At 35.9% G+C, this 13,896-nt stretch overlaps 1 protein-coding gene across 6 annotated transcripts in view; it reads left to right on the top strand.

The window, feature by feature from the left end:
- ADNP2 (ADNP homeobox 2) overlaps nucleotides 1-13,896 on the top strand; it is a 48,749-nt gene that overhangs the window by 30,006 nt on the left and 4,847 nt on the right. For all 6 annotated transcript variants that reach the window (XM_056823530.1, XM_007487843.3, XM_007487842.2 and 3 more), the window contains one exon: nucleotides 5,731-5,820. In XM_056823530.1, the coding sequence (XP_056679508.1) occupies nucleotides 5,731-5,820 (90 nt within the window). The remainder of the gene's footprint in view (nucleotides 1-5,730; nucleotides 5,821-13,896) is intronic.

The following is a 13,896-nucleotide window of genomic DNA, read 5'->3' as shown; positions in this document are numbered from 1 at the left end:
GGATTTGTTGAACAGTTTTATAGTACTGTGGTCATAGTTGTAAATTGTAATCTAGAATGATTGGACCAGCTCACAGGTACAGCTGTTCATTAATGTACCTATTTTTCCACATTCTCTCCATCATTTTACTTTTTCCTTTTATATTAGCCAATCTGTTGAGTATGAGGTTCACGTAACTATTGATAGTTTTGATTTCTTTTTCTGAAAATTGACCAGGCCATTTTTGTTTTTTTAAACCCATACCTTTTGTCTTAGAACCTATACTGGTTCTAAGGCAGAAGAATGATAAAGGCGAGGCAATGGGGGTTAAGTGCAGTGCCCAGGCTCACACAGCTGGGAAGTATCTGAGGCCAGATTTGAACCCAGGACCTCCCACCTCTAGGCCTGGCTCTTAATCCACTGAGCCACCCAGCTGCACCCCCACCCCCAGCCATGTTTTGATAAATATTTGGAAAGAGCTAAATTTTTATAGCCAGCTGTAGGTATGACATAGCTTCTTTCATTTTGTTGCATATTTACATTTATCTCTGAGTCCAGAGCTTCTTAAGAAAAATTCTTCCATGATTATATCAGTAGTGGCAATGACCTCGTCCTGGGTTGACATTATAAACCCCTTATTTCCATAAACAATCTTCTTGACTTGGCCACTTGTTCATTTCTCTGCCAACATATTGCTGAGTTCATAAGGTTCTTTCAGTTATGAGGGAACTTTTGACTCCAGCCTTCATTCTTAACCATTTCATTGGTTTTGTTAGGAGGTAAACCACTTTCAGTTACGTTAGACAAGCCGAACAACCATGTAGCATTTTTGTTTCGAGTAAGATATTTTTGCATTCTGATTTCTAGTGCTTTCTGCTACCCTTTTCTATTTTATGGGTATGTTCTTCCTAATCACATTCTTGTTCTTTAGTGGCTTTGAGGCAAAGGGCTTCCTTAGTTATCAAGGTGTCTTGGCATTGTTTCATTAGAAGTCTTCCAAAAATTGAATGAGCATTTAGCTGGATTGTGTGAGAGCTTAGCACTCGGTGTCAAGAGTACCTGAATTTGAACCCTGATTCATGTGTGACTTTGGATAAGTCACTTATCCTCTGTCTGCCTTACTTTCAACTGAAGAATGGGGATAATAATAGCACATACCTCATAGGATTATTGTGAGGGTCACATGAGATATGAAAAGTACTTTTGCAAACCTCAAAGCACTACAAAAATGTTAGTTTTCCTTAACTAAATTAAACTAAATCGTATTCAGGATAATGTTGGCTTCTTGAGGGCAGAGATTGTTTTGTATTCCTAGCTAGTATAATGCCTATAACATAAGTGCTAAATAAATACTTACTGATTATACGACCAGCATAATGCATCTATCCCTCCTGTCTATTGTTAAGAATATAGCTCTATGGGGGCAACTGGGTAGCTTAGTGGATTGAGAGTCAGGCCTAGAGATGGGAGGTCCTAGGTTCAAATTTGGCCTCTGACACTTCCCAGCTGTGTGACCCTGGGCAAGTCACTTAACCCCCATTGCCTAGCCCTTACCACTCTTCTGCCTTGGAACCAATACACAGTATTGATTCCAAGACAGAAGGTAAGAGTTTAAAAAAGAAAAAAAAGAATATAGCTCTAAAACATATCCCAGGAAAATGGAATGCAGTCTAAGAGAAATCCCCATATCACATTTATTGCCTTGGCTAGAAATGAATGGTTGTGCCATCACAAACTTAACTTTCTGGTGTTGGAATGTCTACCAAGCATAGTTGCCTCATATAAGCTATCTGACGCTATCTTTATGGATTAGTGTACTGGCATAACAAACATATCCACATACCCCCAGCACCTAGCACATGATGGTTTTGTATATATTAGGCCCTTAAAATTTTATGTTGGTAGGAATGGTTGACATTTATCTGAACTTCAAGGTTTACAAAGCACTTCATACATTACTCCATTTGAATTTTATAATTCTTTGTGAGTAGATCCTTATTACTAGTGGTATTTTATATTTATTTTGTAGATGAAGAAACATTCAAGGAGCTTGGCTTACCCGTGGTTATACAAGCTCTAGTAAATGTCATGGACAGAATCCCAAATCCAGTACATCCTGACTCTACTTGGAGAACTCAAATCTACTTTCAATTGCCTGTGTTTTATCTACAGGGCATGTCTATGTATGGTACACATGATATAATTGGAACAAGATACATGAAAAATTCTAAACAATACATTGTTTTATTGTATTGTATATTTCAAAGTGTTTACTCACACTCATCTCAAAATAAACAAAAAATTCTGAGTAAAAATATCTGGAATAAAACAATTTTGATTTTTGTTGTCTTATTAATATATTGCCAGAAATATCTCCTCCAACTTTTGAAGTCATTTGATTTAGTGTTGTAATTTTAAACAAAATGTTACGAAGTGGTGTGTCTAGATTTTATCACCATTAATTTAAAATTCCTAATTTTGGATATTATACAAAACTACTTAAGCTCTAGTGTTGGAGAGTAGATGATGACCATCAAGATTTCTGAAGATGGTTTTTTTCTTTATACTAGTCTGTTCTTTTGGCTTAAACAATGATGATTCTTAGATTTAATTTGGAGAACTTATTTTCTAAATAATTATCTCTAATATACCTATCATTTCCAAGTTGTGAAGGCCAGAATTTTGTAATTTTTTAAAGAAGTTATTGAAAAGTGAGTGTACTGTGGGTAATCTCTTAGCTGTCTGTATATCATAAAGGTAAGATAGCCCATTATACCCTTTTTTAATAATATGAATTTTTGGAAACTTAAAAAAAACTGGGTTGCAACCTTCAAAGTCCTATAGGTTATGCTGAAATAGAGTGATATTGTAAAAAAGGCCAAGGATATTTACCTTTCTTTAAAATATAGGGATCAATCCTAGTGCAAACATCAGTAACATGGAAATAGGTTCTGAATAAGGACACATATAAAACCCAGTGGAATTGATCATCGGCTACGAGAAGGGGGTGGGAGGAAGAATATGGTTCTTGTAACCAAGGAATAATGTTCTAAATTGAGAGGGAATCCTAGGCTTTATTTACATATCAATTAAAATGTAGCTATAAATTAAGAAAACTTTCATGTAATGTCATTCTTGTGAATCATATTCCTTTATATATATAATTATTATGCCTAGATGTAATTTTTTTAAAATTTGAGGTTAGAGTAATGGACATTGTTATTAGTAGAATATAAAATCAGTTTTTGAGACATAGACATATTGAAATGAGATCACAATTCTTAGTTTTTTAGGAAAATGTGTGAAAAGATAGGGCACCCAGACATTCTCAATTGATTAGTTTTACTAACTGCTTTTTTTCCCTTTAAATTTTTGAGAGGGGGTGTTTTAAAAGATATGGTGTTCTGGGTAGGAGAGAAGAGTGCACACCCACAAATTGTGAATTTTAAAAGTCTCCATCTTGGTCTAGCACCCAAAAATTGTGCACACCCACACTACACGGGCATGCGCTAGTCAATGACAAATCAGAAATAACTAACTGCCCACCTGGGCTGTCCTAAGCCAAGCTAGAGCCAACCATTGGATTTGTGAGACACAGGAAGTGAGGTAGGGAACAGCCTCTAGAATTCGCTCACTTCCTGTGGAGAGAGCTAGAGGGAGTGGGGGTGTTAGGAGCTTGGAGAGGGAGGACGCCCGCAGACAGCTTTCCTTCAGATCGGTCACGTGAGTTAACCTTTGGGCCTAAAACTCCCTCTGCCTTGGTCAGAGGTTGAGTAGCCCCTTTCCCTTTTCTCTTCTCTCCTTCTCTCCCTCTCCTTTCTCTACTTCCAGTGTGATTAAACCTCCATAAACTCCATTCTGACTTGAGTGTTTCATTTTAGGAATTTCATAAGTAAATTCCTTGGCGGCCATTGTTCAATATTACATAAATCCTGTAGCCACATTTTTAGCCATTACAATATTATAACCTCTCCCAGAAGCCTAAAATTTCTACATTTACAAAATACACATACGTACAGTATATGGAAATGAATGTGATATAAAAATAAATGTTATTAATAGAAGATAAAATTTTTAAAGTGGAGGGAAAAGATTTTAATTTCTTATCTATATGATAAAGGTGAGAACTATCAAATACATTCTAGCCAAGGTTAAACCTAGAATTTTTTTTTTTAAATCATTAAGTTCAACTCTGGAAGGTTTCCCTTGAGAAACAAAGTTTGAAGAGCCCAGAACAATTTTTCTTAACTTGGGATATGAGAACTTGTGTGTTTTGGTGTGGTTTTTTTTTTTTTTGATACCTGTATTTCATTGTAGTTGGTTTTCTTTGTAATAATACTCATTTTATCTTATACTTCGAAAAACATTTTCAAAAGGATCCATTGGCTTCGTAGGCTGCCAAAGAGGTCCACGAGACAGAAAAGGTTAAAAACTTCTGGTTTGGAAAAAAATCTTTGATATTATCCTTCCTTTGTTTTATAAAACGTATGTTACTCTAGAAAGAGATGAGGTTTTCTCATTTTATAGGTGAAGCAACTGAAGCCCAATAAGGGGAAGTGCTGTACCCAGGGACTACACTATTCATGCTCTTAGTAGAACCTGAATTTGAACCAATGTCTTCTGACTCCAGAATCCATTTTCTTTTCACTACACCTCATTTTCATTTCATTTATATTGTATCATCCAGGAATTGTAGTAAAGATAGTTAAGGCAAAACAAATTCCCATATTGTTCATTTGGAATTATGGTTGATTGATGTACTGATCCGTTTTTGAAGCTTTTAAACATTGTTCATTTTTACAGTGTTGATTTTGTAATATAAATTGTTTTTCTGCTCTGTTCATTTTACTCTGCATACAAGTCTTCTCAAGTTTCTCTGAAATAATCTCATCATTTCTTACTGTACTCTAATTTTCCATTACATTCATATATCATAATTTGTTCAGCCATTCTCCAATTGATGGCTATATTCTTGGTTTAACATACTCCTTCAATCTTTTTTGCTGGAAATACTTTTACAGTCTTTTTTCTGTTTTCAAATAATATGCAGAATACATTCAGGGTCATGATTTTTTATATAAATTTTTGTGACATTTTTAAGGACTCTTGAGTTAAATAGAACTGTTATCTACTATTTGGTTCCAGATAATTATGCTTTTTTTAGTTTATTTACCTTGATTCTTAGTTTAGAATCACCCAGATTCTTTTTCCTATCTCTATTTGTCTGTTCATGGGGATTTGGTTGTTTGTTGTCACTGTACCTATTTCTAGACTCTAATATACTCTTGTATGTTTGTTTTTTTAACCCTTACTTTCCATCCTAGAATCAATACTGTGTATTGGTTCTAAGGCATAAGATTAGTAAGGGCTGGGCAATGGGAGTTACGTGACTTGCCCAGGGTCACACAACTAGCAAGTGTCTGAGGCCAAATTTGAACCTAGGATCTTTGGTCTCTAGGCCTGGCTCTCAATCTATTGAAATACCTAGCTGTCCCCCAACTCATATATTTCTAGAACCTATTATTCTCATACCTTGTTCCTCCCATTCTCAACCTTCAAATTTGGTGTGGTTTGAATATTATTCAAGCTTTCAAGTGTGACTTGGGCTAAGTTGAAGCAAGTAAAACACATGTTTTTTATATTATGTACCTAGATTTAAGGCCTACCTTTTAGATAATCACAAGGGATAGTTTTATGATTTTATTTCTGAAGTTTTAAAACTTAATCTTTTTTTTTTCTTTCTTTTTAAAGGACCTTAAAGGTTATGATCCTGGAGAGAAATATTTTTATAATACATCGTGGGGAGATGTTTCCCCTTGGGAGTCTTCAGGAAGAAGAAAGGTATGTTTTAGACAGTTGAATTTAAAATGTTCTTTTAAATAGAAAGTTAGATTTGTGAACTTTAGATTACTCCACCCTACTTAGTCTTAACAAAATCAGGAATATCTACACCCATACTTAAGGATTAAGCACTTAGGAGGGTGGCCTATGACAGACATGTGCTAGCAAATGACAAATCAGAAACAACTGACAGACCCCTGGGCTGTCCTAAGTCAAGCCTAAGATATCATTGGTACATGTGAGACGCAGGAAAGTGATGTAAAACCGTCTATATATTTTGTGTCACTTCTTCCCTCTGGGTTCTTTGACGGCAGAATGGTGGCTGGCGGCAGCTTGCTGAGTGGGTCAGCATCTTGGCGTGGCGGTTGCTATTGTCCGGGTTTAGCAGTGAGTTTTCCTTGATACCATATTGGAAGAAGCCTAGTAATAACTTAGTTCAAGTGAGGCTCTTCTCTGAGATCTCTCAGAGTTTAGGCTGATTTTTCTCTCCTTTACCTTCTAAACACTATCCTCTTAGAGAAGCCTCTAATTTTCAAGGACTTCGTGGCAGAGGACTTTGAACTCACCTGGCACAGGCTGGGCGGGAGAAATCCTATACCTTTCCCTTTCTTCTCCTTGATTTCTTCCCGAGAAATCCTATACTTTTCCCTCTCTTCTCCTTGATTTCTTCCCTATATATTGATTAAACCAACATATATTTTCAAACTGACTTGGGTATTTTATTTGGGATATCCCCTGGCGACCAAAAATCAAAATTAGATTAGGTCAGAGCCCTAAATTATCCTTACAGATTTAAGTCTATCCATAGTTCTAAAGAATAATTTATCCAAAATGAATATTGGTGAATGAAGAGGTAATAAGTTTTTCCCAAACTGGAAAGAAAAACCATACATTTTGGCATTTAATTATGTGTTGTACACCCCCTCCCCCCTTTTCCATGGTGTCCCAGAAGTCTTAGTGCAGTTATTAATCAGTAACACTTTAATATTAATGCTTTTAAAGCTTAGAACTGCACCAAGTTTGGGACCTCTGCATAATTGTTTTTTTGTTTTGTTTTGTTTTAAACCCTTACCTTCCCTCTTGGAGTCAATACTGTGTATTGGCTCCAAGGCAGAAGAGTGGTAAGGCCTAGGCAATGGGAGTCAAGTGACTTGCCCAGGGTCACACAGTTGGGAAGTGTATGAGGCCAGATTTTAACCTCTGTTAGAGGTTAAAGGACCTCCTGTCTCTAGGCCTGACTCTCAATCCACTGAACTACCCAGCTGCCCCCTGCATAATTGTTTTATGTAAATTTTTGATCAAGTGAGGAAAGGAAATAAATTTTTTATAACCTGAAATTTCAGACTGGAATACATTGTGTAATAGTAGTAAAATGTAATGATTTAGGCAATTTGTTCTAAATACCTAGTAGGAAATGGATGAGCAAAACAATTCTGGAAATAGTAAACATTTAAATTATCTAAGTGTGAGAGAAAATCTTGTTTTAAATTTTAGTGAAAGCCTAGTGTACTAGAGAAGTGAATTATAATAACTAGATGAAGTCTAATTCCATAAAAGGATTAATTTCCTGACTTATTAATGTATAATGTAGCTGGACACTCTCTTAACCTTTTCTCTAGTTAAATGTTTGATGTTTTGTTCCTTGGGAATGAAGCTCAAGTTTTGTAATAAAAATCAAAAAGAAAATAGGAATGCATAGTGACATTTTTTTCATTTTTATTTTATTTTTTCATTTCTATTTATTTTTTAAAATGTTTTTCCATGTTTACATGATTCATCTTTTTCCCCCGTCCCAGAGCCTGTAACAAACAGTTCTATTGGGTTGCACAAATGCGATCTTTTTAAGCCCAAACCCCAAGTCATATACCCCAATATACAAATGATAATTAATAAATCATGTTTTTCTTTTGTGTTTCTCCTCCTATAGGTTTTTTTCTCTCAATGTGGATAGCATTCTTTCTCCTAAATCCTTTAGGAATATCCTATTGCATGGCTACTAGTAGTAAAGTCCATTACATTGGATAGTTCTACAGTGTTTTACTTTCTGGGTACAGTGTTCTCTTGGTTATCCTCATTTCACTCTGCATCAGTTCATTCCTCCAGATCATCATTCCTTAAGGCACAGTAGTATTCCATTACCTTCATATACCACAATTTGTTCAGCCATTCCCCTTGAGGGACACCCCCTCATTTTCCAATTAACTACAACATGATAATACCCTGTTCCTTTTAACCTTTACTATGTGTGTAGCACATATTTTTTTTTTTTGAGGTAATTATTGAGGTAAAAATTAATATTTTGATGTTATAAGGATTTATCTTTTTGTTCTTGTTTTTGGTTCTCTTCCTTTCTTTCCTCACTCCCTTCCTCCCTTCTGCCTTGTGTTGTCTTCATTCCTGCTTGAAGGTGAGAGGCTCCTTTACCATATTGATCAGTCAGTAATCATGTATTTTTAAATGCATATTCTGACTGGGCCAGGTGCTAGGGATATTGCAAGACAAACTCTACTTGGAAGAAGCTTTTATATTCTTATAGGAGAAACTATACTAATTTAATCTCTTGAAGTTAGAGGCAATTGTCTCAGATGATGAAAGCAACTCTTATTTGATTCCTTACCTTATATCTGACTTTGTCCTCTTTCTAACCTTAAATTAAGTCTTATCTCCAAATCCCCAATGGACATTTCCTCTTGAATATCCTGCCCTTGCCTCTAACTCTCAAGTTTCCAAAACTGCTCTCTTTCCTAAACCATATCCTTTCCTTAACTTTGTTGCTATTATTTTCTAACAGCTACTTAAAACCTGGAGATCTTTGAATTGTTTATCTTCTTCTGTTGTTTTAGTCACTCATGCAGTTTTTTTCCCCCTATATTTAAATGTCTGTCCATTCCCATTGAGATATTCATATGGATTTTTTCCAAGACATCATACCTGTCTTGCTTGGTGCAACAACCTTACAGCTATCTTCCTTCATCTTTTTTTGCATTTCAGTTTTTCTTATATGCTCTTATTTACATATCACTTTGTTGCTCAGAATCCTTTAGTTGTAATTCCTAAGATATCAAGTCTAAACTTGTGGTATGATATCATAGGACTGATATTGAAATAGTGCTGTCCATCTCCCCAATAGAGGGGTGAAGGGACTCATAGGAGACCTTTTTATAGACATGGCAAAATTTGTTTTGCTTGACTAAACATTTGGTATTTTGGGTTTTTTCCATTTGAATTAGTTTATTTAGTCAATTTAGAACATTATTCCTTGGTTACATTAATCACATTATTTCCCTTCCTCCCCTCAACCCACCCTTCCTACAGTCAACACACAATTTCATTGGGTATTACTTGTGTCCTTGATCAGAACCTATTTCCATGTTGTTGATGTTTGCACTAGGATGTTCATTTAAAGTCTACATCCCCAACTATATCCCTTCAATCCATGTATTCAAGCAGTTGTTTTTCTTTGGTGTTTTTAGTCCCACAGTGTTTCCTCTTATTGTGGATAGTGCTTTTTCTCCTAGATTCCTCCTAGTTGTTCAGGGTCACTGCATTGCCACTAATGGAGAAGTCCATTACATTCGATTGTACCACAGTGTATGAGTCTCTGTGTACAGTGTTTTCCTGGTTCTGCTCCTCTCACTCTGCATCAATTCCTGGAGGTTGTTCCAGTCCCCATGGAATTCCTCCACTTTATTATTCCTTTGAGCCCAATAGAATTCCATCACCAACATATACCACAATTTGTTCAGCCATTCCCCAATTGAAGGGCATCCCCTCATTTTACAATGTTTTGCCACCACAAAGAGCGCAGCTATGAATATTCTTGTACATGTCTTTTTCCTTATTATCTCTTTGGGGTACAAACCCAGCAGTGCTATGCTGGATCAAAGGGCAGACAAGTCTTTTATCACCCTTTGGGCATAGTTCCAAATTGCCGTCCAGAATGTTTGGATCAATTCACAACTCCACCAGCAATGCATTAATGTCCAGACTTTGCCACATCCCCTCCAGCATTCATTACTTTCTTTTGCTGTCATGTTAGCTAATCTGGTAGGTATGAGGTGATACTTCAGAGTTGTTTTGATTTGCATTTCTCTGATTATAAGAGATTTAGAACACTTTTTCATGTGCTTATTAATAGTTTTGATTTCTTTAAGTAAATTTATCAATTGGAGAATGGCTTGATTTTTTTTTTTATACAACTGGTTTAGCTCTTTATAAATTTGAGTAATTAGACCTTTGTCAGAGGTTTTTGTAATGAAGATTGTTTCCCAATTTGTTGCTTCCCTTCTAATTTTGGATGCATTAGTTATGTTTGTACAAAACCTTTTTAATTTGATGTAATTAAATTATTGATTTTACATTTTGTGATTTTTTTTTTCCTAGTTCTTGCTTGGTTTTAAAGTCTTTCCTTTCCCATAGATCTGACAAGTACACTATTCTGTGTTTGCCTAATTTGCTTATAGTTTCCTTCTTTATATTCAGGTCATTCACCCATTCTGAGTTTATCTTGGTAGGGTGTGAGATGTTGATCCAGACCTAATCTCTCCCACACTGTCTTCCAATTTTCCCAGCAGTTTTCATCAAATAGGTTTTTGTCCCCAAAACTGGGATCTTTGGGCTTATCATAGATTGTCTTGCTGAGGTCATTTACCCCAAGTCTATTCCACTAATCCTCCTTTCTGTCTCTTAGCCGGTACCAAATTGTTTTGATGATCATTGCTTTATTATAGTATAGTTTGAGACCTGGGACTGCCAAGGCCTCTTTCCTTTGCATTTTTTTTTCATGATTTCTTGACTACACATTTGTAACCAGAGTTTGTCTTGCTTTGGTTCTCTGGGGATTAGGTACGAAGAGAAAATGGATTTTTGCTAAATAAAAATATAGTTTTCTTTAAGTTGTAGCTGTGAATTTCAAGGCCTTCTGTATTCTGGAAGAGGCAAGTGTTTTCACATACATTCCATTGCTACTCTCATGATGTTAGCCTCCTCATTAACCAAGGATTGTTCTGTGTCATTTTCTTTTAGTTTTTGTTTTCTTGCCATAATCTAAAATACTTTCTCATTTTTTTTATACCCATAACTGTTTACCCATCTTTTGACAACTTAGCCATGAGGAATTTTGTGATTATTGTTAATCTTTGATTTTTTTAAAATCTTCTGGGCATTCCTATAAGTTCTATATCACAATTGAGTAGTTTTATAGTACTTTTATATTCTTACCAAAAAGCATTTGAGTGCATTCCTGCAAGGTTCATTAGAAAGAGGGCATAAAATATTAAGCATCTGCCATGTGGAAGACACAGTGTTTAGTAATGGGCACATGGAAGAAAAATCCCTGTTCTGAAAGAACTTACAATTCTATGGGAGACAATCTATGTATGTAGAGATACATAAAATAAAACATTTTGAAAATACATGGTTGCTCAGACAGGAGCAACTAGTACTTAGGAATTAGGATGGAAAGAGATTTTCATTTGGTAGAAGTTGTTACTTGCACTGTATTTTGAAAGGAGAAAGATCTGTGAGGTGGAGATGAGGAAAAGGCAATTCATGCTTGAGAAATTTATGCACAAAGAGATGGAATGCTCAGCGTGTGTGTGTGTGCATGTGTAACTTACAGAAGGCTAATTTGGCTGAACCGAAGGGCATAAGAAAAGTGGAATAGCATTTAATGGGGCTGGAAAATAGATTGTGACCCAGTTATAAGAGACTTATAAAACTATGACATGATTGTCAAACAGGTGAATTCTGAAAACTTTTAGATATCAATCTCTTGCAGAAGTATAGAGCTGATAATTCAGCTGATGCTTGTGGAAACTTAAAAGGAAAGCAGTGAACTGGGAACCCAGTATAAACTTAGTCAGAACAAATCATACTAGTCAAAACTTAATTTCTTTTATGTAGACTTAGATTTGAATCATAGAGATTTTAAGTGATTTATCATCCTGGAGGGAGATTTTCAGTCATATTCTACAAAAGCTCTCTCCTTGGTCTTAATTTGCTTACTATTTGTGGGAAGATAACATAATAATGACTGTTTCAAAATCCATTAGTCATAGAAAGGATATTTACAAGTTACCAATCCCCCATGTGAAGAAACTGTATTGTGTGAGAACGCAGATCCAGAGTGATCTCAATAGTGTAGATTTAGTTGACCAGATTTGACACAATAATATAGGTAGGTAGCGTGAAATGGTAAACTCATTAGCATTAGGGTTAGGAGGCTTTGGAACCAGTTCTGATTCTGCCACTGTTTGAGAGAACAGGGGGGTATATAACTTTAGCCTTTGGATAGTGGTTGTCTTATCTTCCAAATGATAAATTTGGACTAGATTATCTCTTAAATGTCTTTTGAGCCTAAATGTAAATACATGGGCCTAAAGAACTGGTTAGGTTTAGGATTGTGGCTGAGAGAGAGAGAGAGAGAGAGAGAGAGAGAGAGAGAGAGAGAGAGAGAGAGAGAGAAGCATTTTAATTTTATTAAAAGTCTACTTGTGAGGCAAGCATGTTTGGGCAGGGGGAAAATGCTAATGTAATCTCAGGTTACAAAGTTGTTTTTAGAATAAGGGTAGCAATTTCTACTGTATTTTTCACTGATCCAATCACAGTGACCAAATTATTCCTCCATTCCCTATCCCTTACTCCTTCCTTCCTCCCCCAAGTCAATCATAAGGATACAACAGGAGTTGAAACCAAGATTCCAACTTTCTTGGTTCTTACTGGCAATAGCATCCCTTGGAGAGCTATTGCTTCTGTGACTAACAAACTGACCAACCTTGCCTCTTGTCTTGCCCATCTCGAACCCCTACTTTCTCTTCATCCTTATTCTGTTTGTCTACTACTACCCTTCTTGGGTTCTCTTCCAAATCTGCTTTGGAATTTGTTACGTTGTAAGAAAATATTCTTTTCTTCTGGACCTTGATGTCACTTCATCTACTTCACCCTCCTGAGATCTGACTTCTTGGGTATCTTCACTGCGTGAACTAAATTTGCTTTTATCTGTTCCTCCATTTCCATCTCACTCCACAAACACATAGACTCTTTCTTTGAGGTAGAGTTAGAATACTATTTGTTTCCCTACTGCTATTTCCAAATTCTCATTCTGCTCTCTTTGCTTGACCACATCATCTCCTTTCATATTCATTATCAGAATTTATTTTCCAGCTCAGAATGTAGAAATTAAGTCCTAAAGTTGACCAGGTTCTTCCTCCTCCCATCTTAACCCTTTTAGTAACTGATATATTGGGTGGCTAGGAAGCTACACAAGGGAACTTAACTCCCTCTAACTCCCTTGGCTCTTGTGTTTTAGAATTTCGTAACTCATTACCTCCTTCACATAGGGATAGTCACACCCTTGATTTCACCATTCATTACTCATACACATTCTTTTTACTTAACCAAAAGTTCTGACATTCCCTTCTCTTACCATAACCTCTTTATCATTCTATCTCTCTCATCGTCTTACCCCTCTTAAACCTGTCACTTTTCATTTGACTTTCAGTCCTTCCACATAGTATTTTTATTTTGTCAAGCCATTTCTGATGGCTTTGTGGAGTAATATTATAGTTAAAAGAATTGGATGTAAAACCTATTAATTACTTGTCTCCAGTAGTAGTTAATGTGGTTTAGGGCATAGATGCAGGATAAACATGGTTTCTTAGAGAAAAAAAAAACCTGTCATTTGGGTGAGGTCTGTGCTTTTAAAATTTTCTGGAAATTTACTTTAGATAAGTAGCTTCTTTGAGGAACTTTGCATTTGTAATGGATATAGGAGTTAGCTCTGGTCATTTTAACATGTTTCTCTCTTTTTTTTTTTTTTAATTTAATTTAATTTAATTTTAAACCCTTACCAATACTGAAAGACAAAAGAGTGGTAAGGGCTAGGCAATAAGGGTTAAATGACTTGCTTAGGGTCACACAGCTGGGAAGTGTCTGAGGCTAGATTTGAACTTAGGACCTCCCATCTCTAGGCCTGGCTCTCAATCCACTGAGCTACCCAGCTTCCCCCCATTTCTCATTCTTTTTTTTTTTTTTAACCCTTACCTTCTGTCTTGGAGTCAATACTGTGTGTTGGCT

Source organism: Monodelphis domestica, chromosome 3, assembly GCF_027887165.1.
Source record: "Monodelphis domestica isolate mMonDom1 chromosome 3, mMonDom1.pri, whole genome shotgun sequence".
Classification (NCBI taxonomy): domain Eukaryota; kingdom Metazoa; phylum Chordata; class Mammalia; order Didelphimorphia; family Didelphidae; genus Monodelphis; species Monodelphis domestica.
Note: the sequence above shows the minus strand (reverse complement) of the source record. Positions and strands in the feature narration are given on the sequence as shown.